This window comes from Tursiops truncatus, chromosome 14, assembly GCF_011762595.2.
Source record: "Tursiops truncatus isolate mTurTru1 chromosome 14, mTurTru1.mat.Y, whole genome shotgun sequence".
In the NCBI taxonomy this organism is placed as follows: Eukaryota; Metazoa; Chordata; class Mammalia; order Artiodactyla; family Delphinidae; genus Tursiops; species Tursiops truncatus.
The window spans coordinates 63,378,887-63,406,071 of record NC_047047.1 but is presented as its reverse complement, the minus strand read 5'-3'; the positions used below and the strand labels follow the sequence as shown (position 1 = coordinate 63,406,071).

The 27,185-nt window shown below is 37.2% G+C and overlaps 1 protein-coding gene across 1 annotated transcript; it reads left to right on the top strand.

Annotated features, from left to right (window-relative positions):
• YIPF4 (Yip1 domain family member 4) lies at positions 1-27,035 on the top strand. The gene is made up of 6 exons (XM_019943179.3): positions 1-320; positions 15,419-15,572; positions 17,146-17,317; positions 19,312-19,389; positions 22,578-22,691; positions 26,632-27,035. Exons 1-6 carry the CDS (start codon positions 242-244, stop codon positions 26,767-26,769), a joined length of 735 nt encoding a protein of 244 aa, XP_019798738.1. The 5' UTR covers positions 1-241; the 3' UTR covers positions 26,770-27,035.
• The last annotated feature ends 150 nt before the right edge of the window (positions 27,036-27,185 follow it).

The following is a 27,185-nucleotide window of genomic DNA, read 5'->3' as shown; positions in this document are numbered from 1 at the left end:
TCCTGTCAGGGCGCCGGCGTTGTGGTTTCTGGGCGGCAGCCACCGAGAGGACTTTTGGTGGGGGACCCTCAGGGGCAGCCCCCCGGCCAGCTGCGCTCGTCTCCGGCCTCGTTCCCAGCCTACATATCTCGGCTCGCGGGTCGCGCCGTCGGGCGCGCGTGCTGGTCGGTGCCGCGGCTGCCTTGGGGCCTGGGCCCAGCCACAGCCTCCTCCTCCGCCGCGGGCTCGGTGGGGCCGCGAGATGCAGCCGCCGGGCCCTCCCCCTGCGTATTCCCCCACTAACGGGGACTTCACCTTTGTCTCCTCAGCAGACGCGGAAGGTGAGACTGAGCCCCGTGAGTCGCCCTGGGGGACGCCGGGCGGACGCGGCAGTGTCTTTCTGGGGCCGAGGCGGTTGTGGCCCGGTGGGGACGGGCAAGAAGCTGACCCATGGGGGACTCGAGCCCTCTGCTCCCGCCGGGCCTTCCCAGAGGCCCGAGTGGCCGAGGGTGGGGTGTGGGGAACTTTCCAAGTGACTCGGTCAGCTTCTGGTTTTCGCTACACCGTCTGGTGGCAGGTTTTTCTGGCGAACTTACCCACCTCGAGGGCACCCACGGGACCCCAAGATTTTATTTCTAAAGTGACTTGGCATTGCTCAGAAAGGGATGGTTAGATTGGCCGGGCTAGGTGTCAAAGAATGAGAACGAGGAACGAGAGCTTGTTGCTTTGTTATTTATCAGCACATAACTTTTTGCTGAGATTAAATTAGGCGCTGCTAATACTAACTTCCCTCGAGGAGTTTGTGGGTTTTATGGAACCTGGTATCTTGCCAACGTTACCGTTTTCCTCCTATTTTATGGTGTTTGACCTCAATATTCAGAGAAGTAGACCCAGATATATTTGGGAACACCCAGCTGGATTACAAGAAGTTTCAGTTGCTTTCCAGATTTCCTTATGTACTGTTTTGAGGAAGCATTTGTGCTGGAGAGATTTTTCTACAGCATGGGAGAATGTGTTTTCCTCTGTACTTTACCAGACTCTTTGTAACTGAAATCTTTCTCTGCTACTTTTGTTAGACTTTGTATACCAGTATACCAGTAATTTTCCAGTGACCAGACTTAAGTGCTGGATATGGAAAAATAAGTTATACTTAACTATAGAAATTTCATTCTAGAGAAGGACCTAGTGTGTTTTCTGAGAAATCGAGTTTTGTAATGCATCAGTTAATATAGCTTGCTTTCCCTTTTTCTGTTTTGCTTTCCTCGTATTGGTTTTTGAATGGCGTTGTTTAAAAACAAAAATAGTACTGTAGTTTTGGTTATATTAAAATGCAAAATACAATTTTTATCATAGAGAACATAGCTGATACATTTAAATGTAATATGGAAATTTGGTGAAATATAGCAACCCAAAATATTTTAGTTTGTTTCATCTACATTTGGTAGCCTAGTGCTTGGGGAGGAATAACCAACCATAGTTTTCCAGACTTTAAGGAAAAATTGTCTGTATACACAAAAAATTGAGTATCACAACCTGATGTTTGTTCAGACTTATATATCTGTGTTTATAGTTCTAATACCCCCACTTCCTCCAGGAATTACCTTTCTTAAATATGCCTAAGAAATCTGACAATAATATAACAAGCTAATCCATTGACTCCATATATTAAACCAAGAAACCTGGAATAAGTAAAATCCGTAAGATTTATTCAGACTTCTCCGTATAGCCTCCAAGATTGTATAGACTCCCTGTATATCCAGGGATATACAGACAAGGATAGATATTTGTATAATAATACCCTCAAGTTTATAACATTATACAGTTTAAATTTACAGTATTTTAAGCAAACAGCTTGTTTGATCTTTCTAAGAATCCTGCTGAGCTTTTTTATTCCTGTGTTTTTTTTTTTAACATCTTTATTGGGATATAATTGCTTTACAATGGTGTGTTAGTTTCTGCTTTATAACAAAGTGAATCAGTTATACATACACATATGTTCCCATATCTCTTCCCTCTTGCGTCTCCCTCCCTCCCACCCTCCTTATCCCACCCCTCCAGGCGGTCACAAAGCACGGAGCTTATATCCCTGTGCTATGCGGCTGCTTCCCACTAGCTATCTACCTTACGTTTGGTAGTGTATATATGTCCATGCCTCTCTCTCGCTTTGGTCACAGCTCACCCTTCCCCCTCCCCATATCCTCAAGTCCGTTCTCCAGTAGGTCTGTGTCTTTATTCCTGTCTTACCCCTAGGTTCTTCATGACATTTTTTTTTTCTTAAATTCCATATATATGTGTTATCATACGGTATTTGTCTTTCTCTTTCTGACTTACTTCACTCTGTATGACAAACTCTAGGTCTAGTGAACCTGAGGCTTAGAGAAGTTCAGTAACCTCCACATGAAGGATCTGGAATTAAGAGGTAGCGTTCTGTTTCCTAAGATTTCTTTATACTAAACCATGATGAGTCTGACATATATTTTTGTAAACTGAAAAGTGTATCTGAAGTATAGAGTCCTGGATTTGCATCCTGTCTTTACCAATTACTATCTTTGTGATGTTGGGCAGGTTACTTAATCTCTCTTAACCTCAGTTTTCGTCTACATAAAATGAGAATAATAATACCCAAGTGCTCAAACATTTTGCAAATGCAAAGCACTTAGTACACCTAGAAGAGTTAAGTGCTCAGTATTTGTTAGCAGTGTTGCTGCTGCTTTGGATTTCATTATTAATTGGTGCCACGGTTATTTTTTTACTGTTCTCTAACATAAACATTTGACTCTGCAACACCAAGTTTCTTCTCTAGTTTCTAAGCGTGTCACGTAAATTCTTGCTTTTCCCCTCTTACGGTGTTTATCTAACCATGGATGTTTTTAGCTTGTAGAGGTTTTATTGTATACCTTGCTTCTAGATTCTGTCCAAGTCTCTTTCTCAGTGATACTTATCATTACTAATTTGTACATGTCCTTTGTTTTAAAATGTGCCTTGGTGTTTGTCTCCAAACCTATGTGTATCAAGGTCCTCATGCTTAGAATGCTTTTCTCCTTCTTACCCCAAGATGAAACTTTTTTTTTTTTTTTTTTTTTTGCGGTATGCGGGCCTCTCACTGTTGTGGCCCTCTCCCGTTGCGGAGCACAGGCTCTGGACGCGCAGGCTCAGCGGCCATGGCTCACGGGCCCAGCCGCTCTGCGGCATGTGGGATCCTCCCGGACCGGGGAACGAACCCGTGTCCCCTGCATTGGCAGGCGGACTCTCAACCACTGTGCCACCAGGGAAACCCCCAAGATGAAACTTAAGGCTGAATTCAAATACTCCTTTCTTGCTGAAACTTTGCTTAACTGTTCCTCAGAAACAGAAATGTCCCTAATTTTTTCTATATCCCAGCACTTAGCACAGAACCCAGAATATTAACATCACAAAGTAATTGTTTGTTGAAGGAATAAATGATTTCTGCTTTCTTTTATCTCCTATGACATTGATACTTGGGACTATAAAACCTAGCACATTTTGGATGGTATAACTAAAAAGTTACTGGTTTAGAGCCAGAAGACTTCAGTTAAAGTTCTGACTCTTACAGAAGCTATGTGATATTGGCCAAATTACATAGCTTCTATAAACTCACATTTTCATCCATAAAACGAAAATCACACTTATAAGAATATTGTGAAAATTACTTAAGGTAACGTGTATAAAAGCAAGGTCCATAAGTACAAGTTAAAAGAACGTAGACTAAAAAAAAAAAAAAGAACGTAGACTATGTGAATAAGCTAGTAAATGAATAAATAAATGAATAATGAAATCCAGACTTTATATTCAGTTCTGTGGTGTAAAACTACATCCAAAAGCAGTAATGAAATGCATGTGTATAAATGCAAGAATGTACCACCGCAATGAGAAGCCCGCGCACCACAACGAAGAGTAGTCCCTACTCACCACAACTAGAGAAAGCCCGCACATAGAAATGAAGACCAAACGCAGCCAAAAAAAAAAAAAAAGTAATGATACCATTAAGTATAATATAGACGTCTTTAAGGCAGTCCTTTGACTTTATTTTGTGTCACACAAATAAGTAGTTCTTTGCCTGCTTTATTTCCACAGACCAGCAGCATTGGCATTACTGGGCTCTAGTAATGCAGAATCTGCCTTAATCATAATTTACATTTTGACAAGATCATCCTTAAGTGATTCATAAGCACATTAAAGCTTGAGAGGCACTGATTTAGAATATTATGAAAGATCAACAAAAAGAGGAGGAAATTTTTTATAGCTAGAAGATCAGGGGCAATTTAATATTGGTCATATTTTGCCAAAATTTGAAAGATAGGTAATGTTTTGTATATGTAGGATGGAGTATGTCCATATGCAAGGGACTGTATATGAGGAAGTCCCTAACCAAGAAATGGCTTAATAAGAATGGGATTTTAAAGAATTCATCATACATAATAAATGCTATAAAAAGGAGGTTCAGGAACTTCCCCAGTGGCTCAGTGGTTAAGAATCCGCCTGCCAACGCAGGGGACATGGGTTTGAGCCCTGGTCCGGGAAGATCCCACAAGCTGTGGAGCAACTAAGCTCGTGTGCCACAACTACTGAGCCTGCTCTCTAGAGCCCATGAGCCACAACTGCTGAGCCCACGTGCCACAACTACTGAAGCCCACGCACCTAGAGCCCATGCTCCGCAACAAGAGAAGCCACTGCAATGAGAGGCCCGTGCACCACAGTGAAGAGTAGCCCCCACTCGCCACAACTGGAGAAAGCCCGCGCACAGCAACGAAGACCCAGTGCAGCCAAAAATAAATAAATAAATTAATTAATTGAAAAAAAAAAGAGGTTCAAAGGTGGAAGTGGTTAACTGCAGGAAGGGATCAAGGAAGTCTTCAGAGACAGATGAGGTACATTTTGAAGGAAAAGGAGTTCTTCAGGTTGAAAAAAGGGAAGAGCATTCACTTATAAATTATGCAAATGCAATAATTGGTCGAAGCAGTCCCTGTATTTTATACTTCTCAATCTTCACAGACCTAAAACAATGCTGATTTAGACCATGAGCCCCTTGGGGTTAGAAGCTGTGTTTTACTGTCTACCAGTATCATACCCACTGCCTAGCACAGAGCCTGGTATATAGCAGGAACTTAATAAATGTTCGATGACTACATGATACTTTCTGATTAAGAAAAAGGTGTTGTGCTGCTAGAACTGAAGCCAACACTAATTCAACAGAAGTCCAACAAGTGGTTGGAAAGGGCGTGAACAGAGACAACTAACCAAGAAAGATGATCTAAGCCACCCAATAGCCATTTTCCCGTCCTCATATTTTTCTCCCTCTAATGATCATTTTATGTATATCAAAACATTCATCTTTCCTCCAAATCTTAAAGGAAACCTTTCTTCCTTTCCAAGGATAAGTCTCTACTAGTGCTTTTATTCGCATATCTTCTTGCCTCTTTTGGAACCTTTCTTTGTTTTTCTCTCTAGCATTTTTTATTTCTCCTCTGTTTCTTCCATCACGATCATCACTCACAGGTCCCCTCCTAATTGACAGAATTTTTAATTAAATCTACTACTTCCCTTTTTCCTTACTTTCACAGCTAAACTATCTCTTATTTCCTGTTTCCTCAGCATCCAGCAATTCCTACCATTCTGCTGGAACTTGACTTGCTTCCTATCATCTACAGAAGGACCTTCAGGAGTGTTTCCCAAAGGGGAAAGGTTGCATGACAAAAATTGGGTAAATAATGTGTTAAGCTAAGTTAAACCAGTTTCCTTAATGCAGAATTCCCAGAGCCTTTAATATGACAATATTAGTTCTGAAACTCCAAATGGAGGTTGTAGTATGCAGGGTTTTCCAAACTTAGTGAATATCAAAAGCTTTTTGTAGAGGGCATCTCATAGGATCCAGATTCCACAGAACATGCATAAAGAAACACTTACCTATAAAGACAAGTTTAAAAATATTAGGGTTTTTTTGCCTGATATTTATTCTCTTAACACTTTGTCCCCAACCTATCTTCCACAACTTTTGAACTCTGTGCCTTTTATAAGCCTTGGGCTTCCATGCCTTTGTCTCTGCCCTTTCTTTTCCTTGGAATGATTTCTTTATTATTTTTAAAAATTTTATTTCTTTTTTATTGAAGAATAGTTGATTTATAATGTTGTGCTAGTCTCTGCTGTACAGCAGAGTGACTCAGTTATACACATGTAGACATTCTTTTTAATATTCTTTTCCATTATGGTTTATTACAGGTTATTGAATACAGTTCCCTGTGCTAGTAGGATATTGTTGTTTATCCATACTATATATAATAGTTTACATCTGCTAATCCCAAACTCCCAGTCCTTTTCTCCCTCACCCCTCTCCCCCTTGGCAACCAGTCTGTTCTCTGTGTCTGAGAGTCTGTTTCTGTTTTGTAGATAGGTTCATTTGTGCCATATTTTAGATTCCACATATAAGTGATATCATATGGTATTTGTCTTTCTCTTTCTGACTTACTTCACTTAGTATGATAATCTCTAGTTGTATCCATGTTGCTACAAATGGCATGATTTCATTCTTTTTTATGGCTGAGTAGTATTCCATTGTATATATGTACCTCATCTTCTTTATCCATTCATCTATCCATGGACATTTAGGTTGTTTCCATGTTTTGGCTGTTGTGAATAGTGCTGCTATGAACATAGGGGTGCATGTATCTTTTTTTTTTTTTAAGATTTTTTAATGTGGACTATTTTTAAAGTCTTTATTGAATTTGTTACAATATTGTTTCGGTTTTATGTTTTGTTTTTTTGGCCCCAAGGCATGTGGGATCTTAGCTCCTTGACCAGGGATCGAACCTGCACCCTCTGCATTGCAAGGCGAAGTCTTAACCACTGGACTGCCAGGGAAGTCCCAGAATGTATCTTTTTGAATTACAGTTTTGTGCGGATATATACCCAGGAGTGGGATTGCTGGATCATATGGTAATTCTATTTTTAGTTTTCTGAGGAACCTCCACACTGTTCCATAGTGGCTGCACCAACTTACATACCCACCAGCAGTGTAGGAGGGTTCCCTTTTCTCCACACTCTCTCCAGCATTTGTTATTTGTAGACTTTTTAATGATGGCCATTCTGACTGGTGTGAGGTGGTACCTCACTGTAGTTTTGATTTGCATTTCTCTAATAATTAGTGATGTTGAGCATCTTTTCATGTGCCTACTGGCCATCTGTGTGTCTTCTTTGGAAAAGTGTCTATTAAGGTCTTCTGCCCATTTTTCAGTTGGGTTGTTTGTTTTTTTGATAGTGAGCCTCATGAGCTGTTTGTATATTTTGGAGATTAAGGCCTTGTTAGTCGCATCATTTGCAGATATTTTCTCCCATCTTTGGAATGATTTCTTATTCCTTCTCTGCTCATCCACTTATCTCTCATGGCCAGATTCCAGTTCTACTTCCACATAGCCTTCCTGACCACCTCTTTGATAGCTTAGGTCTCTTTACTCCTATGGCACCTATGATCTGTTGGCAATAGGCATTGTCATTTACCTACACAAGAGTGTGTTTTACAGTACTAGTAGGGTTTTGTATCATATTCAGCACTCCAAAAAGAAACCCTGTACCCATTTTCAGTCACTCTCTATTCCCTCCCTGCCTTCCAGTCCCTGGCAACCGCTAATCTACTTTCTGTCTCTATCGACTTGCTTATTCTGGATATTTCATGTAAATGGGGTAATACAATATGTGACCTTCTGTGACTGGTTTCTTTCACTCAGCATAATGCTTTCAAGGTTCATTCATGTTACAGCATGAATCAGTAACTCATTCCTTTTCTGGCTGAATAAAATTCCATTGCTTGGATATACTGTCAGTTGGATTTTGAACTCCTTGAAGTATCTCACTTCTTTATATCACTCTCAGGGCATTATAGAAATAAGTAATCCTTAAATATTTATTGGTGGATTAATTAACCAATGTTGAAAGTGAGAAAGGTACTAAAGTGAAAATGACTTATTGTTTGTGATATAGTTCCTTTTGCCAAAGGCCAGAAACTTGTCTCTAGTCTCTCTCTCACTTTCTCATATTCAGTTGGTCATCAAATTATTTCAGAATAGTTCCAGAATAGCTATGTAATTAATCTGTCCTTCCCTTTCTACTGACATTGCCTTAGTTCAAGTCCTTTCCATTTCTCATCTATACTTTTTGCTGACCATACTCCCTCCTCAAATCTCTCCCCCACTTAAATCAGCCCTCCACAGTGCAGCTAAGATTATGTTTACACAATGCAAATCTGATTTTGTATATTTACTTTATTAAAAACCTCTGATGTCTCTTCTTGATATAAGCTCTGTGGAGCTATTTGCCCTTATATTAATTAATTCATCCAACCAGCACACATTTATTGGTTGCCTACTATGGGCCAGGCACTGTTATAGGTACTGGAGATACGTGTTCAAAACAAAACTACAACAAACACACCTTAGTTCCTCCCATCAGCGAACTTACAGACATTATCCAAATAATCATACAAATACATTATTATAAACAGTGATAAATGTTATGAAGGAAAAGTCCAGGGGACTATGAAAGGAACCTAATCTAGTCAGGGAGATCATGGAAAATTTCTTTAAATAGATATATCTAGGGGACTTCCCTGGTGGTGCAGTGGTTGAGAGTCCGCCTGCCAATGAGCCCTTGTCCAGGAAGATCCCCCATGCCGCAGAGTAGCTAAGCCTGTGCACCACAACTACTGAGCCCACATGCCACAACTACTGAAGCCTGCTTGCCTAGAGCCCGTGCTCAGCAACAAGAGAAGCCACCGCAGTGAGAAGCCCTTGCACCACAAGGAAGAGTAGCCCCTGCTTGCCATAACCAGGGAAAGCCCACACGCAGCAACGAAGACCCAGTGCAGCCAAAAATAATAAATAAAATAAATAAATTTATATATTAAAAACAAAGTATATCTAGGAACTGAAGAATGGGTGGCATTTAATTATCTGAAGTTAGGGGAGACAGCCTGGTACAAAGTCCCTGAGGTACAAGGGATCCTGGTTCATTCAAAGAACTGAGAGGCTTAATATGGCTAGAACATAGGGTCACGGTGGGTAGGGAGGCAGAAAATTGTTCTGGAGAAGTAGATAGGGCATGTAGAGATTGTTAGATTTGAGCTGAAAAAGTAGTGGGAGGCCACTGAAGGATTTTAAACGGGAGAGTGAAAGATTTGCATTTTAAAAATATTCTTCTGCCTATAGGTGAGAATGGATTGGAAAGAGAATGACTAGGGAGAGGAGTTAGTAGACCATTATAGTCATACAGACAGGAGATGTTAGTTTGCACGAGCATGGTGCAGGTGGTAGAAATGGAGAAAAGTGGGCAGGTTCAAAAAATATTTAGGGGTAAAAGCGATAGAATTTAGTTGTGGTTGAATGGTGTGGGGAGCATGTGAATGAAGGAAATTGTCAAGGATAATTAAACTTCTGGTTTACAGTGCTGGATGGGATTAGTGGTACTATTCACTGAAATAAGAAACTGGAGGAAGACCTTAACTATCAAGAATTCAGTTTTGGAATATTGAGTTTTAAATGCTTTTGAAATAACTACAACGTTAAACTGACACTTGATTGTATAAGTCTACAGAAGAGGACTGGGCTCAATATATTGCTTTTTGAGCTCAGCCTTCCTCAGTGTTTTTACCTCTTTTTATGGTCTGAATGTTTGTGTCCCCCAAAATTCATATGTTGAAATCCTAATGCCCAGTGGGGAAGTGGAGCCTTTGGGAGGTACTTAGGTCATGAGGATGGGGCCCTCATAAATGGGATTAGTGCTCTTATAAAAAAGATTTCACAGATCTCCCTACCCGTTTCTGCCGTGTGAGGGCACAAGGAGAAGTCAGCTAGCCAGAAGAGAGCCCTTTCCTGACCATGCTGACACTCTGACTTTAGACTTCCAACCTCCAGAACTGTGAGAAACAAATTTCTATTGTTTATAAGCCACCCAGTCTATGGTATTTTGTTATATAGAAGCCTAAACAGACTAAGACACTCCTATATAAAAATGATAGTATATACAACTCATAATACTTTATTGTGATCAGTAATTTATAGACATAATCAATAATTTTTGTGTTAATAGGCTTTTTTGAGTAAACAATAATTTTCTGTTACTCTGTTAAGGTGTCCATTTAGCCTACTTTGTGTGACATTCTCCCTCCCCAGGAAAGATGTCACTTCTAATATAATTTAGTAGTGTTGATAGAGGAATCTTTAGTTTTTCCTCTTTAAAAGTTTCCTACTTGATTTTTAAAAAATTATATCCAGATAGATATTATCACAAGTATCTTCTATACAATGTGCTCAAGAAGTACAATATATGATATATAATGGGTGCAAGAATAGCTTTTCTTCTGTGTTTGAAAATTGAAAATGACTTTTTAGTCAACCTTTCTTGGGAAGAAAACAAGGTAGTTAAGCAAGATTTATCTTTTAAAAAAATTAATCTATTTCTTTTCATAAATTTTAAACTTGTAAGGCATTACACAAATCCATAAATGTGGTAAAATTGCATAGAACTATACACACATACACACAAATAAGTGCACTTAAAACTGGTAAAATCTGAATAAGGTCTATCAACTGTATCAGTGTCAGTGTCCTGGTTTTGATAGTACGTATGATGGTATGGTACCATTGGGGGAAACAGGGTGAAGGGTGCATATAACCTCTCTGCAACTTCCTGTGAATCTATAATTATTTCAAAATAAAACTTAAAAGACTCATAAGGCAAATAAAAGAAATTTCTGTTAGATAACTGATTTATGCCAAAATGGGATTTGATTTTTCTAAAGGTAGGCTCAGGAGATGTAATTGATTTTAATTAATATTATGTGCAATATGAAAATTAACTGGCAATATTGAATAGTAAAGCTACTGAAATCGTAAACCAAAATGATATGAATAAAAATATAACCTAGGGGCTTCCCTGGTGGTGCAGTGGTTAAGAATCCGCCTGCCAATGCCTGGGACACAGGTTCGAGCCCTGATCTGGGAAGATCCCACATGCCGCGGAGCAACTAAGCCCGTGAGCCACAACTGCTGAGCCCGTGTGCCTAGAGCCCATGCTCTGCAACAAGAGAAGCCACCGCAGTGAGAAGCCTGTGCACCGCAACTAGAGAAGGCGCTTCCGCGCGCAGCAATGAAGACCCAACACCGCCAAAAATAAATAAAAAATTAAAAAGTATATGTGTGTATATATATATATATATATATATATATATATATATAAAACCTAGGACACAATTTTATACAAGGCTTTAAAAGTTTTTCTCATGGAGTAACATAATCAACTCCAATATAGGTCTAGCAATTATAAAATCATTATATACTTGTGTTGGTTTCTTGAGCTCTTTCATTGGCCTATATACGCATTAAAATGTTTTTATAACTAAAATGGAACAGTGGAATTTGTCCCTTTAGTATGAAACATGTGCTTGTTTTATTTTGTTGCACAATAGTCAATTCTGGTTTAGATTTAAGCACACATGGATTTCATTTCATTTTCATTCAGATAAAATGGAATTATTTTTGTCCTTGCTCTTGGTTGCTTGTTAAGTAAGAAAACGCTTATTCATGTTATGTAAGAAGTTGGCAAGTACCAACAAAATGTTCATGTTCATTGCAGATTACTCTTCTTTCATAGAAATCTAGAACTTTTGTAGGGGCAGATCAGTAAATCTCACCCTGAGTATACTCTCATACTACACTGACTGAATTCTTCAAAGTGAAGTTCTCAGGCTGAGGAGAAGATTCAGAGAAAAGATCCCTCACCCAGTAATACACTTGAGTTGAAAGGGAGGGAAGATTACTGTTAAGTTTTGTTCTGCAGTTTTTCCAGGTGGCTTTTAATAAAACTTGAAACTTACTGATATTCTTTCCTCTCTCTGAACCCAAACAGTAGTGGAAACATTTTTAAGATTTCTTTCAAAGATTATTTCCTCTTAAAACCATTTACATTTATTATTATCTTTATGTTATTTTTTACTTAGAAAATGACAAGAATATTATAGTGTAGTAAGAAAGGATTAATTTAAGATCAGTGTTTTATAATTCTGGACACCTGTCCTAGAGTTGACCATCAAGCAAGCTGGTTCTTACCGTGGTTTAAGGTAAGACAGCTGTGCTCCTGGAGAGACACCCCCCCGCCTTTATTTTTTTTTTAATATTTCTCATTGTTTTCCGACATTATTTTTTACCTGTTAGCTTGATCACATGTTAGGCTAACTACTGAGTTTTTTTACTTTTCTGTTGCTTTTTTTTTTGGCTGTACGCGGGCCTCTCACTGTTGCGGCCTCTCCCGTTGTGGAGCACAAGCTCCGGACGCGCAGGCTCAGCGGCCATGGCTCACCAGGGAAGCCCTTCTGTTGCTTTATTTATTTTATTTTTTTTGCGGTACACGGGCCTCTCACTGCTGCGGCCTCTCGCTTTGCGGAGCACAGGCTCCGGACGCACAGGCCCAGCGGCCATGGCTCACGGGCGCAGCCGTTCCGCAGCACGTGGGATCCTCCTGGACCGGGGCACGAACCCGCGTCCCCTGCATGGGCAGGCGGACTCTCAACCACTGCGCCACCAGGGAAGCCCAGTTGCTTTATTTTTAACACATGTAATTGTGTCTTGGGGGAACTGGATGGTTTGTCAGACTGCTGTTTCTAGCATTCTCCTACCATATGTCCATGATATTTTCCTTCTTTGCATAGAATGGAAAACACTACAAAATTATAAGCTAAAGGTGTCTTTTTGAGGTTCTGCATCCCTGCTATGAAAAACTCCTAAACATATACAATTCTTTCTCACAGCACTCCTTAGCACTATAATTTATATATCCTTTTTTGGTTTAGATTAAGGACTTTAACTGCAGTCTTTTCTAGAGGCCAGGAAACAGTTGTTAAGGTCCTTTCCTGCCTTATAATTCCAAAACCTTTAATGTCACTGCTCTACTAATGACTTCCTGATCTAAGTTTTCCTCTTGTTAAATCAAGAAAGGCACTCTTTGTACCTGTTGGAAGTAGAATTTTAGTTAAGTTTCAACTCTTTCATTTTCAACTTAGAGTATGACAAAGAAGCAGAAAGTAATTTTGAGAGAATATTTTAATCACAAGATTCTATGGCAATTAGCATCTATAGGGACTATTTTTAAGCTTTAAGTAGGGAAGGACAGTGAATTCAAAAGTACTTGCATTTTATCTCTAGATGAATTAACTAAACTATAAAAGCTTTTTAGAATCATGTAATGTTAAACCTGGAAAGAACTTTGAATAGGAAACTGGAGACAAGAAGGCATTAATGATTTGCTGTATTAATTAGTAGCTTAGCTAGGACTTAGCTTCAGAATGCAAACTTTATTATAATTAATTGCAGGAGTTCTCAGAACCAGATCGTTATGTGACTCATAATTGATCCACTCACTGATTGAAGTTTAAGCCAGAATTTTTTAATGGCAGTTCTCAAAAGCTAACCTAGAATTTAGGGTAATGTGCAAATTAAGCTCTTCGTTCTACTGTATAGGATCTCCAGGAAAGGAGAGTCTGTGTTGAGTGTTCTGGTTTGCTGTTGCCGAAATTGTTTTCTAAAGTATCACTCCAGTCTTTTGACTTCTAGTTAACAACATTGATGGTTGTTTACTAGTGCATGTTGTCTGGTCCTACAAATGTGTTTTTTTATTAATTCCTGTATGACCTCAAGCAAGTCCTTTACTAGTCCCAATTTTTTTTTGACCAGAAATTTTGACATATGTACTACTGTGATTATCTGTAACCTCTAAGGCACTGGTACAGACTGTGAGTGGAATTTATTTTGTAACGTGGATAATAGAGTCTCTTCACTGCTTTTTTTTTTAATCTATGTAAATTTATTTATTTATTTATTTATTTTTGGCTGCGTTGGGTCTTCGTTGCTGCATGCGGGCTTTCTCTAGTTGCGGCAAGCGGGGGCTACTCTTTGTTGTGGTGTGCAGGCTTCTTATTGTGGTGCCTTCTCTTGTTGCAGAGCATGGGCTCTAGGCATGCGGGCTTCAGTAGTTGTGGCATGCGGGCTCAGTAGTTGTGGTGCACGGGCTCTAGAGCTCAGGCTCAGTAGTTGTGGCGCACGGGCTTAGTTGCTCCGCAGCATGTGGGATCTTCCTGGACCAGGACTCGAACCCGTGTCCCCTGCATTGGCAGGCAGATTCTTAACCACTGCACCACCAGGGAAGCCCTTCACTGCTTTTTAGAATTGACCTAAAAAAACCCAACAACCTTTATTTTGCCAAAACTAAAGATAAATGATGTAATTATATAAAGAAAAAAGTTAGCTGAAATAATAGGAAACTCTTACTAGTCAGATTTATCCAAAACTAAGCATTAATATATGAGGCACTTAGCATAGATATTTAGTTTTAAAAGAAATAATGTATGAATAAATATATGAAAAAGTAAGGGAAGTTATCTGCGGTTTTCCTTTAGCAAATAATTATGTCTAATGGTTTGTATATATAAATATGTAATGCCTTTAAAGAGAATTTATACATCACTTTGTTCTGAAGCACATAATGTACATAATAATGAAAGGACTCCGAGATGATATCCTGTTGGGAGTTCCTGGGGGTCCAGTGGTTAGGACTCCGTGCTTTTGCTGCCGGGCCTGGGTTCAGTCCCTGGTCGGGGAACTAAGATCCCGCAAGCCTCGCAGTGCAGCCAAAACCAAACCAAACCCAACCAAACAAACAAAAAAAGCAAAGTGATATCCTGTAATATATTTTGTATATATCTTCCATTTAAATTTTAAAGTTACAGTTTTAAGTCTAGATTCTGGTACAAGGCTAGCTAGTTAGATGTGAAACCTTTCATGTGAATTCACCTCTCTTGTTTTCGTTTTCTTGTTTTAAAAGTAAAAAGTGGTTTTTAGATATCATTACTGAAAAAAAATTCAACTGAGTAACTTTTAAAGATTTTATTGGCTTATTCAGTGATACATGAAATGGGCAGCATTCCAATTTGCAGGTAGAAAGGAGCTCTGAGGAGCTGTACAAAACGAAAGACTTTAGGCAGAAGGAAGTGGGACAAGGAGGTTATACTAGCTAAAAGTGGATTAGTTATGGCAAGGTCACTTTCCTTTAGGAGATTGCAGGGGTCTTTCAGGCACATTACTTCACTAGTGCTGACCAGGTGATTCCTGATTCACTAGTTTAAGGTTCTGTTTCTGGGAGAGGCCAAAACTGTAATTAAGTCTTGGTTTGGTGACATGATACTTAGCATAAGTGACTCCATTTTGGGCCTGCTGTCTTGTTTTTATCACTGTCAACTATAAAATACAAAGATTGTATACAGTAGCAGATGTTCATATGTAGAGATCTTCAAGTGATAATTATTTAATTGGATATATGCTCGTGTTGGTTAGGATTCACACATTTTACCTTGGTTTATAGTTTTGTCCTCTTTTCTCCTTAGATCTCAGTGGTTCAATAGCATCCCCAGATGTCAAGTTAAACCTTGGTGGAGATTTTATCAAAGAGTCTACAGCTACTACATTTCTGAGACAAAGAGGATATGGCTGGCTTTTGGAAGTTGAAGATGATGACCCTGAAGATAACAAGCCACTCTTGTATGTAAAAATAATATGTATTTTTTGGTTTTTTAGAGCTAGTCTGTGGGATGATTGTATTTTTTCGTATTGTTTAAGACAGGTATAGAAAATCTTAACCTTTTTGGTCAAAAGTTTTAGCTATTTTCAGTTTTACTGTTATAGTTGACCCTTGAACAACGCAGGTTTGAACTGTGTAGGTCTACTTGTACATAGATTATTTTTAATACATACATTGGGAATTTTTTTGAGTTTGCAACAATGTGAAAAAACTCGCAGATGAACCATGCAGCCTAGAAGTATCGAAAAAATTAAGAAAAAGGTATGTCATGAATGCAGAAAGTATATGTAGATGTACATGTAACATATAAAATATATGTTAATCAACTGTTTATGTGATTGGGAAGGCTTCTGGTCAACAGTAGGCTTTTAGTTAAGTTTTGGGGGAGTCAAAATTATATGTGGATCTTTGAGGGTGGTACCCATAACCCCAACGTTGTTCCAGGTCAACTGTAACTAGTAAAACTGAAATAATGAGAGAATATTTTTAACCTACTGAATGGCAAAAGTTAAAAGAATCATAATCCTATATCACACACAAATATACTCCAAACTGTTAGGACTTACCTGGGTCTATAGATATCTGAAGTGAACATACAATGTAAGTAAAAAAGCAAGGTGCTTGGGTGCGTGCTGTGGAAGTTCAGTTTAAGATTTCCAAAAAGATTACCCCTCCAAACTCTCTCCTATATAGAAATTCTAGAGCTACCACTGGGAGGACTATAGGGATACTTTCACTTTCTTCATAGTACTTGAAAATTTTTAAGTGATTATGTATCACTTGGGGAAAAAAGGTGAAGAATTTAACAATTTTGGAAAGAAGAACCTATAGCTTTGTAAAATCAAGGTATTACCAAGTTATTCTCTGTAGTAATTATTGGTAGATCAAGTGCTAAAACATCCTGTTTCTTAACTGTTAATATACCGAACTTCATCAAATCTAAGATGGTATGGATTATAAGATGCAGTTATTTCACGTTTATTGATAAAACAGAAAAAGTACCTAAGACAGCATAAAGCTAGGACATCAAAGGGCTATCTTATCTCCTTAGTGTAAGGATAAATGAGAAATAACCTACCATACAAAGAGAGACAGCAAGGAAGTTTGCTTGTCTGTTTGGCACTGGGTGGGGTGTTGGAAGAAAAAGTGTCTGTGAGAATATAGGATTGCAGTCTGATTTATCAGTACGGTCCCAAAAAGTCTCAAGCAGAGAATTTTATTTAAAGTCCCAAGTTGATAGTGCCTCCGGGAGACTGGCAAAAGGAAAGGCAGATCTTGGAAGCACTTGGCTTCACTCCAGACTGACAGCAGTTGTAAGACACCAGCTATTGTGAGATGCATCCCAACTTTAGAGATGTTGAAATGATAAAAATGTTCATCATGGAACCAGTGAAATGTGGTACTTCAAATGCAAATGTTTTGTTGATCTGTGGTGACTGTAATGTTATATTTAAACTTTTCTTAAATTCTGCTGCAACTGTCTCAGTATTCAGAAGTGTGTGCTTTTTAAGAATTCTTATTTTAAAATTATAGGGAAGAATTGGATATCGACCTAAAGGATATTTACTACAAAATTCGATGTGTTTTGATGCCAATGCCATCACTTGGTTTTAATAGGCAAGTGGTGAGAGACAATCCTGACTTTTGGGGTCCTCTGGCTGTTGTTCTTTTCTTTTCCATGATATCATTATATGGACAGTTTAGGGTAAGTATATCTTACTTTTCACAAATTCTAAATAGTTTAAGAGTTTTAAAATTGAAAATAGCCAAATATTAACTGTAGTACTTCATGTTTGAGAAATGCTTTAGCTTTACCCATTATTTCTCACTTGTTTATCCCTACAAGCTGTTCTTAATTAAATAAGTGGGGAGTGCCTTGGATTAATGATTTCCAAACTCTTCTACATCATCATTCTCATAAAAAGTATTAGTATTTGTATGGCAAGTGGGTAAAATGGTTGGGACTGCTCCCAGCTGCCCATACCCTTTCTGATTTCTCCCAAGGATAAAGAGTTTGAAACACAATACTCATGTTCTTATCTTTTATTCATTTTTAGTTCTGTTTTTTAAAGTAAGCTTCTTAATAAATGATGACAAGAATTCCATCCGTTTTTGTTTTTATATAATACTTTGTCCTATTCTCAGAGGCTTTATCTCTATCATCAAAATATGGCACATGCATATCATTCCCTCATCCCTAGTTTAAGGCTTTAGGGGAGTAAAAAATAACTCTTTACCACAGAGTGATTTGGAAATGAATTAGTTTCCTTTTGTACTATAACATATTTCCACAAGTTTAGTGGCTTAAAACAATGCAGATTTATTCTTTGACAGTTCTGAAAGTCAGAAACCCAAATTGAGTCTTAAAGGGCTAAAATCAAAATGTCAGCAGGGCTGGTTCTTCTGGAGGCTCCAGGACAGTCTGTTGCTTGCCTCTTCCCATGTCTGGAGGCTGCCAACATTCCTTGACTTCTGGCTGCATCACTGCAGTCTGTTTCCATTTGTCACATTGCCTTCTCTACTGTAGTCAAATATCCCTCTGCCTCCTTTTTTAAAGGACAGTTGTGATTACATTTAGTGCTCACCAGATAATCCAGAGTGTTCTCTCCATAGCAAGACCCTTAACGTTATATAATACTGGTCCTATTAGTATTTACCTTGGATCAGTAGTTCATATCAAGTATTCTGTTGCAAGTATAAGGACCATTGAAGAAGTTGAATGGGGGTCTGGTCTCCTACCCACCACCAACCCTTCATGTAGAACATCTCTATATGAATTTTATCTATTTTATATAATCTTTCATTTGAACAAAGTGTTCTAAGGCTAAAAACAGAAGATTCTTATCTCCATAGAATGCTTCTTTGTCATTACGTAATCATTCATTTATTTTTGTCAGTATGGACTCATGGATATTTATTTTATTTTCTGGACTATAATACAATACTGTCATTTATTTTATTGCTCAGATTGTTGCAGTTTTAGCCATTGGGAGCGCCTTCAGGTTAGCTTCTGTATCCTTTTGCCATATCCCCATCTTTTTTGAGTACTTCCTTTCTTTCTGACTCCACAGAGTGTTCTGGGCTCACCTTGTATTGTCCCTGTCCCAGCCCAGAATCAGTCATTTTTCTAGGGAGTCCTAGTGCCTTTTGGGGAATATTTAGAAACCAGGATCTGGGCAATAAGTGTGCTTATGTTGCTACTGGGTGTCATTATTTCTAGACCCCCCCAAGCAGACAGAACTTGGAAATATATGCATATATCATTACTATGTCAAGTCTCAGGAGTTAAAATTGTGTGAAGTATCGTCCACATTCTATTACTTGGATAAATGTGTAATTAATGTAAATTTTAGAGACCTCTTGAGAAGACTGGTAACTTGTTTCACAGATGAATTTACCTTCCAAAATGCTATAAAGCAGGGGTTGGGAGTCAACAGTTTGGTCTTTCTTTGCAGTTCTTTTATTATATATCATAAAATACTAAGGTTTCCTTAGGCAATTGATCATTGCTAAATTTTCAGTTTGGATGTAAAATTACATTACACATTTATATTCTTATTAAGTTTTACCTGGGAACCCAAACTCTCTATGACCTGAAGTTGGGTATACCAAAATATATGGTAGAGGGTTGAGTTCGTGGGAAATTATCAGCTTATTTGGTACACAGATAATAACTGCATGAATTTTTTTTCTCTTAAGGTGGTCTCATGGATTATAACCATTTGGATATTTGGTTCATTAACAATTTTCTTACTGGCCAGAGTTCTTGGTGGAGAAGTAAGTGGTTAATTTTGAAAATAGCCTTTGTTTTTTATGGTAAGCTTTATTTTTGATACTGCAGGTAGTATCAGTAGCTATGTTCATTGTAACTGCTTTTTGTCCCAGAATTGCTTTTAAGTTATGCTACTTCTTTTAAGGTGATGTAAATATTAGTATAAATGTTATGAGAAATAAAGAGGAAAGAAAATCCAATTTCATTCATAAATAATGTATAGCTTTTTAGGGAAGCATGCAATTTATTCTCTGTTACAGCAGTTCTCAAACTTTTTGATCTCAGGTCCCCAAAGAGATTTCTTTCTGTAGGTTGTATTTATTGATGTTTACCATGTTAGAAATTAAAATAAAAATTTTAAATATATATTTATTCATTTAAAACTAAAAGTAAACCAAATACATTTTGACATAAAAAATACATTTTAATGAAAACTATTTTTCAAAACAAAGTGAGAAAAAGGTATTGTTTTACATATTTGCAAGTAGCTTTAATGTCTGGGTTAGTGGAAATTGTATTCTAATATCTGCTTTCTGCATTCAATTGTTACGCTATATTTTGGTTAAAGTAAAAAATAAGGCCTCACACAGGTATATAATTTTAAAAGGAAGAGTATTTTAATACATGTTTTGGATGATTATGATTATTCTACTCTGATACTACATCAACACTCAACAAGTAATATTTTCTTAAAGGTTCGTTGTAGTGAGGAATCTCAAACCATATCAGTGAACTTTTTATACACTGTATCATTGAAATTCACTTTGGATGGATCTTTTTACCCATGCACGATCTACTAAGAAAACATTAGTTCCCTGAGCTTTGTAGATCTTCCAAATGTTGACTCGTTTTATTGTACAATGTCAGAAAATCACATTCATTAATATCACCACCTATTTCATCAGAAAAATCTGTATTGGAAAACTATCAAGATAAGAGTGTTGGATACAAGTTTTCCAAAATTCTACTTTTTGCTTGAGAGAAATTTTGTAATTTGGAAGAAATACTGTCAGTTTTCCTTGAAATAAGAGGCTCACTTCATTCATTTTCATTCATGTTGCCTGTCAGTACCTAACTCTGAATAATCATAGTTTGTCTTTCAGTTGTTCTTTCAAGTAAAAGTGGTATTCTATGGATAAAGCATCTAATTCAACTCTTCACTCACACAGTTGTACAAATGCTCTTCCTTGGGATAACCATTGAATCAAGATACAGAAGAAATGCTTTCTGTGTACTTCTCATTTTGTTACACAGAATATTAAAAAGACATATTCAAAGGTTGAGGCTTAATAAAATTAATCATTTTAACTGCTTCATTAAGGACATTCTTAAGTGAAACTGGCTTTTTTTCTTCTTTTCCTGTGAGTGTGGGGTAGTAAAGAACACAGTAACTACTAGTATGTTTCATGCCACCTTATTTGTGCTAAAGCAGCATGTTTTACCCATTGCTTTTGTTCTATTAGTACCAATATCAACCCAATTAAAAAGGCAAATAATATTTTATTACTATTATAAAAAATAGTTTTGTGGGTTTTTTTTTTTTTTTTTTTTTTTTGAGGAACGCGGGCCTCTCACTGTTGTGGCCTCTCCCGTTGCGGAGCACGGGCTCCGGACGCGCAGGCTCAGCGGCCATGGCTCACGGGCCCAGCCGCTACACGGCATGTGGCATCTTCTGAGGCCGGGGCACGAACCCGTGTCCCCTGCATTGGCAGGCGGACTCTCAACCACTGCACCACCAGGGAAGCCCTGGGTTTTTTTTTTTAAGTTTTATTTATTTTATTTTTTTTCCGTGCCTTGTGGCATGTGGGATCTTAGTTCCCCGACCAGGGATTGAACCTGTGCCCCATGCAGTGGAAGCATGGAGTCTTAACCACTGGACCGCCAGGGAAGTCCCCTATTACAAAAAATAGTTTTGACGTTCCAGTCTTTAAGAAGAGTCTCTGGGACCTCCAGAGGTCCATGGGTCACACCTTGAGAATCACTGCTCCATTAAATTAGACTTTATGAATTACTATAAACCTAGGAATTCCAGCACTCTGGAATTCAACTCTCTGTGAAGAGGGTAAAGCACAAGGGATGCCAGGCAGAGTTACTATATCATGTGGGTGCTGACTCATATCAGGCTTGCTCTATGAACACTGAATGCTAAATGCAGAACTCTTGAGCCTTTTTCTCATACTTGGTGGAAAGGTCTCCACCAAGCTCTTGTTCTTCTGCTTTCCAGTTTCCAAAATTAAGTTGCTCTTGTCCTGTCTTCTAATCTCCTGTTTATGCTTCTTATAAAAAGGAGTTTCCTTTTTTCCTTCCCTTTTAATGGAGTTTCAGGAAGGAATGGTATTAGATATATGCACTCAATCCATCATCTTAACTTAAAACTCTTGAATAAATGTAGAATAACATTTATCTATGTAATTTTATCACTCTGCTTATGAAAATTTAAAATAATTCTAACAGCGACATTTGTTTGCATATTATTTCTTACATTCTAGACAAAACCTCATATAATTTTTAGGTGAAAAAAGGTGTCACTAAATGTTTTGGTAATTTAGGACTGTTGATAGAGAAGTTAAAAGACCTAGATCTTAATTTGAACTCTTACCAGCTAGCTTTGCTTTCCTGAACAAAGCTCTTTGTCTCTCTGGAATCACTTTCTTCATAATGGGGACAGTAATACCACATAGGGTTGTTAGTGCCTTTGATCTTCACAGTATGTGAAGCTCTATCACGGAGTGTGGCACACAGTAGCCACTAAAAAATATTTCTCTCTTCAGTCCTCCTACCTTCTCTCCCTTCCCTTCTAGTCTGCATTTGTCACATCTAGCTTCTCTAGACTTGAATTTTTCATCAAAATAAGATGGTTGTGGTTCCTTTAAATAATCCTTCTACAACAAGGGAAATAGTGACTAAGAGATATACTCAAGGTAATTGGATATATAAGTCTGAAGCTCAAAAGAGAGAGGGCAGGAAATGTAGATTTGGGTATTATCAGAATTGATAATTGAAATCACGGTGGGTTGTTGACCTTGTCCACGAATATGAGACTATATGATAATTTGAAATATAATGGGTATGATACTTTTTTCTTAATTCTCACCTTTATGTAAGTACAACAAAGTATATATGATGTTTAATAGTGGTTAAAATAAGTATCTTGATTTCTGTGATATTTATTTAACATTTTGAAAATTCACAGGTTGCATATGGCCAAGTTCTTGGAGTTATAGGATATTCATTACTTCCTCTCATTGTAATAGCCCCTATACTTTTGGTGGTTGGATCATTTGAAGTGGTGTCTACACTTATAAAAGTAAGTAGTGTGTTATAAAAAGTAGTTTACTGTTTCCCAGTAAAAAAAAAAAAGTATACAGTTGTCCCTCCGTATCCATGGGAGATTCGTTCTAGGACCCCCCCGCAGACAAGAAAATCTGCAGATGCTTAAGTTCCCTGTACAAAATGGTGTAGTATTTACATGTAATCTGTGCATATCCTTCCATCTACTTTAAATCATCTTTAGATTACTTACAATACCTAATACAATGTAAATGCTATATAAATAGTTGTCTGTAGTGCAGCAAGTTCAAGTTTGGCTTTCTGGAACTTTCTGGTATTTTTTCTTCCCCCCAAATATTTTCGATCCACAGTTGGTTGAATCCGTGGATGCAGAACCCACAGGTAATAAGAGCTGACTGTACTAGTTCTCTGGCTAAGAATCTTGTAATCTATAACTGTTTATCAAACAGTTCGTAGTGTTTTGGAACAGGGACCTTACTCACTAATTATACCAGTTGTATTTCTTTTATTTTCCCCTTTTAATTGCCATAAATTATAATGTATGTCTATGGCAGAATAAAGAACAAAGAGCAAATCAGACCTTGGGGTATTACACTCAGAGAATTTTTTAATTTAATGTTAAAATTTTCTTCTAGTTCATCTGACTTAGATTTTGTGGGAGGTATTTATTTAAAATTCCACTGGCTCAAAAGGACACCTGTACCCCAATGTTCATTGCAGCACTATTTACAGTAGCCAGAACATGGAAACAACCTAAATGTCCAACGACAGATGAATGGATAAAGATGTGGTACATATGTACAATGGAATATTACTCAGCCATAAAAAAGGAACGAAATTGGGTCATTTGTAGAGATCTGGATGGACCTAGAGTCTGTCATACAGAGTGGAGTAAGCCAGAAAGAGGAAAAAAATATCATATATTAACGCATATATGTGGAATCTAGTAAAATGGTACAGATGAACCTATTTGCAGGGCAGGAATAGAGACGTAGATGTAGAAAATGGACATGTGGATACAGGTGTGGAAGGGGATGGTGGGACAAATTGGGGGATTAGGATTGACATATGTACACTACCATGCGTAAAATAGATAGCGGGAATATTCTATAAAGCACAGGAAGCTCAGCTTGATGCTCTGTGATGACGTAGATGGGTGGGATTGGGAAGGAGGGTGGGAGGGAAGTCCAAGAGGGAGGGGATATAGGTATACATATAGCTGATTCACTTCATTGTACAGCAGAAACTAACACAACATTGTAAAGCAATTATACTCCAATAAAAAAAAACCTCGCTAAAAATAAATAAAATAATATTCCACTGGGACTGGACATTTATTTAATAATTGTCACTCATATTTGAATAGTAAGTTCTTTACCAAATATGATATATATGGTTCTAATAAATTGGCTTTTCTGTGTTGCAGAGATCAGGACTTCTTTGTGCTGTGTTAAGCTTATATTAACATATGTACCCACTTTAAACATTTACTGATAATATTAAATATTAATGAGTAGTGATTGAACTTAAATTTTGGCATTTATTAATTTTGAACAACTTTTGGAAATAAATGACCACTCTAACACATGTATGTATATAACATAGTGAATATAATTTTTTTTCTTTATGGAAAATAGAACTTCGACTTAAATTTTTAAGTAGAGTAACTTTTATGAGTTTTGGTTTTACTTAAAGTTTATTACTAATTCCAATATAAAATTATTCCTTTTAGAATTGAGTAACTACAGGCTAACACTGACATTATATAAGCCTTGGGTATTGAGAAGAGTTGGATTTTGGAACCAGTCAGTTCTGAATTCAGATTCTGGTTCTGCCACTTGCTGTTTGCCTTGGGGAGATATCTTTTAGTACCCTCCTGTGCAAATTGGGAGTCTTAACTACTTTTTAGGGTTTGTTATGGATTTTAAAGTATAAATAATGTCTAGTATAGTGCTTAACAGAGTAGGCAAGGTGGTAGCTGTTATTATTATAAATGTTAATCGAATATTTTGAGAACATCTCTGTATGTTTGAACTGTTTGAACACATTAGAGACCAAGGAGAAGAGCTTTCTTTCCTCTAATCCTAAATATTTTTTTAATTGTCATTATTAGCACTTAGTTTAAAAGTCTTACAGTACAAGAGCTAGCCCCATGCTGGCATTTAATTATCTAGCCTTAGTGAACATACCACTTTACTGAATCATTCAGGATCACTGCTTGTGTGTTGTTTTACTTGGGTTAAAGCATGTTTGAATGCTTCTGAGACTACTGCCCAAATTGCTAAAACTGTCCTCTGGTTATTTTTAGTCATTGAGTTCAACTGAAAATTGGTCTTAATGTTCTTTATGCAACATGTGAATGTTTTATTATAAAGCGGAAGAATCTTTTTTATATCATTAAAAGTTTAGGATACAATTCTTTTTAAACTTTAGATTTTCTTCCCCACATTTCTTTCCCTAATCACTTAATCTTCTGTGTGTAGCAATCTGTTTTACATGTTTCTTGTTTTAGTCCAAAGTTTGCTGAGAAATAATGTTGCAAAACTCTCATCACTTAACTCTAGCATTAGAATACAGTTTAATCTACAAGCACTCATTTTTTAGCATTAAATCTCTGTAACTCTTACCAATCTTTAACCATTTATTTACAAAAAAATTTAATCATGCCATACAAATGCAATTTGATTATAATTTTACTTCATTTATTTCCCTATACTTTTTTGTAGGTTTAAAATATCTTGCAGGTTTTTTTGTATGTTTTTAGTTTAAAAAGCACAATGTAAAATCGGACCATCTCAAATACATTTTCAGTCAGTCTGCCAGTATTTATTTTTTACCTCTGTACCAGTGGTTCTCAACTGATGGCGATTTTGCCCCCCTAGGACATTTGGCAATGTCTGGAGACATTTTTGGGTATCACAAATGGGGAGGGCTGGGATGGCACTAGTATATAGTGACTAGAAGCCAGGGATACTGCTAAACATCCTACAGTGCACAGGACAACTTCCCACAACTATTTTGATTAGTGCATGGTTGAGAAACCCTGGTCTGTGCCAGGTCTGTTTCTGTCATAGTTTCCCTGATTTCTACCGTTATAGTTCTTCCTTTCATTTTATTCTGTAAAATGCCTTCAGTGACTATATTGATAAGTATTATATAAATTTCTAGTTGAAATAATTTAAAATTAAGCACGTGCATAATCAGAAAACTCTCTTCCATTATGGTTTACCATGGGATATTGAATATAGTTCCCTGTGCTATACATTAGGACATCAACTATACTTCAATTTTTAAAAAAAGCAAAAAAAATTTTTTTACTATGAAAAATTTTCAAACAATAAAAAAAAAAGAAAACTCAACCAAAATGTTATGGTTTTCCTCCTTTCCATGTAACACTATACTTCTACCTTGTCCTGGGAAAATGATTTGATACTTAATAAATGTTGTGTAAAATTTTCACTTAATATGTTTTTCTACTTCTTGGGGGAAAAAAAGGAAAAATTTCTATTTTGTGAAGATCAATTAGTTTTCTTTCAGGAAACAAATATCTTTCAGCTGCCTATCCCTATAATAGTTTTTCCGAAAGTTGCCGTATCTTAAGTCACCAGGGACACTTGTTAAAAAGTCTGATAATTAGACCCTTCTTCCCTTTAAAGATTCTGATTCAGGAGAACTAGAATGAATCCCAGGATTCTGTTTTTTAATAGGCACCCAAGGTGATTCCTATGATTAGACAAGTTTGATAACAAAAGACTTCATTTGCAGAAGTCAGGGAGCAGAGCAAGGATGAATATTCCTAACAAGTTTTAAACATTCTCAATAAGTGTTACTGCTTCTACAATTGGTTGTTAGGGTTGTTTTAAAAAAATACTGTAAATGTTATTTTTATGATACCCAAAATGTTAATTAACTTGCTAATATGCTGCCTTTTGTCTTTTTTGTTTGTTTTTTTAAAGCTCTTTGGTGTGTTTTGGGCTGCCTACAGTGCTGCTTCATTGTTAGTGGGTGAAGAATTCAAGACCAAAAAGCCTCTCCTGATTTATCCAATCTTTTTATTATACATTTATTTTTTGTCCTTATATACTGGGGTGTGATCTAAGTCATATATGAGTAGAAAAAGACAATGTTACCTTTCTGTGTAGGCTGGGAATTCTTGCTTGAGGGGATTGAAAAAAACGTATTGCTGGTAAAATTTTACATGTTCCAGATGTAAAGGCAGTCTAAGGTCTTTTTAAAACAATATTTTTTTTTGTATTTAATTAAGCAATTGCAGTTACCTGAATATTTTTGGTCAGAATTCTGAATTCTGTTTGATTCATCATATTCCAGTGAATAAAATATAAAAGCATTGTGTTTTTAAGATTGTGTCAATATTCTCCTAAAAACTTGTGCCAAAAGCACCTGGAATGGTAATTATATTTCACTTGAAGGGTAAATATGACAGCATCCTGATAATCCAAAAGTGCAATTTTTTTCTTTAAAGGGTTTTCTCCTGCATTGCAGATCCTGT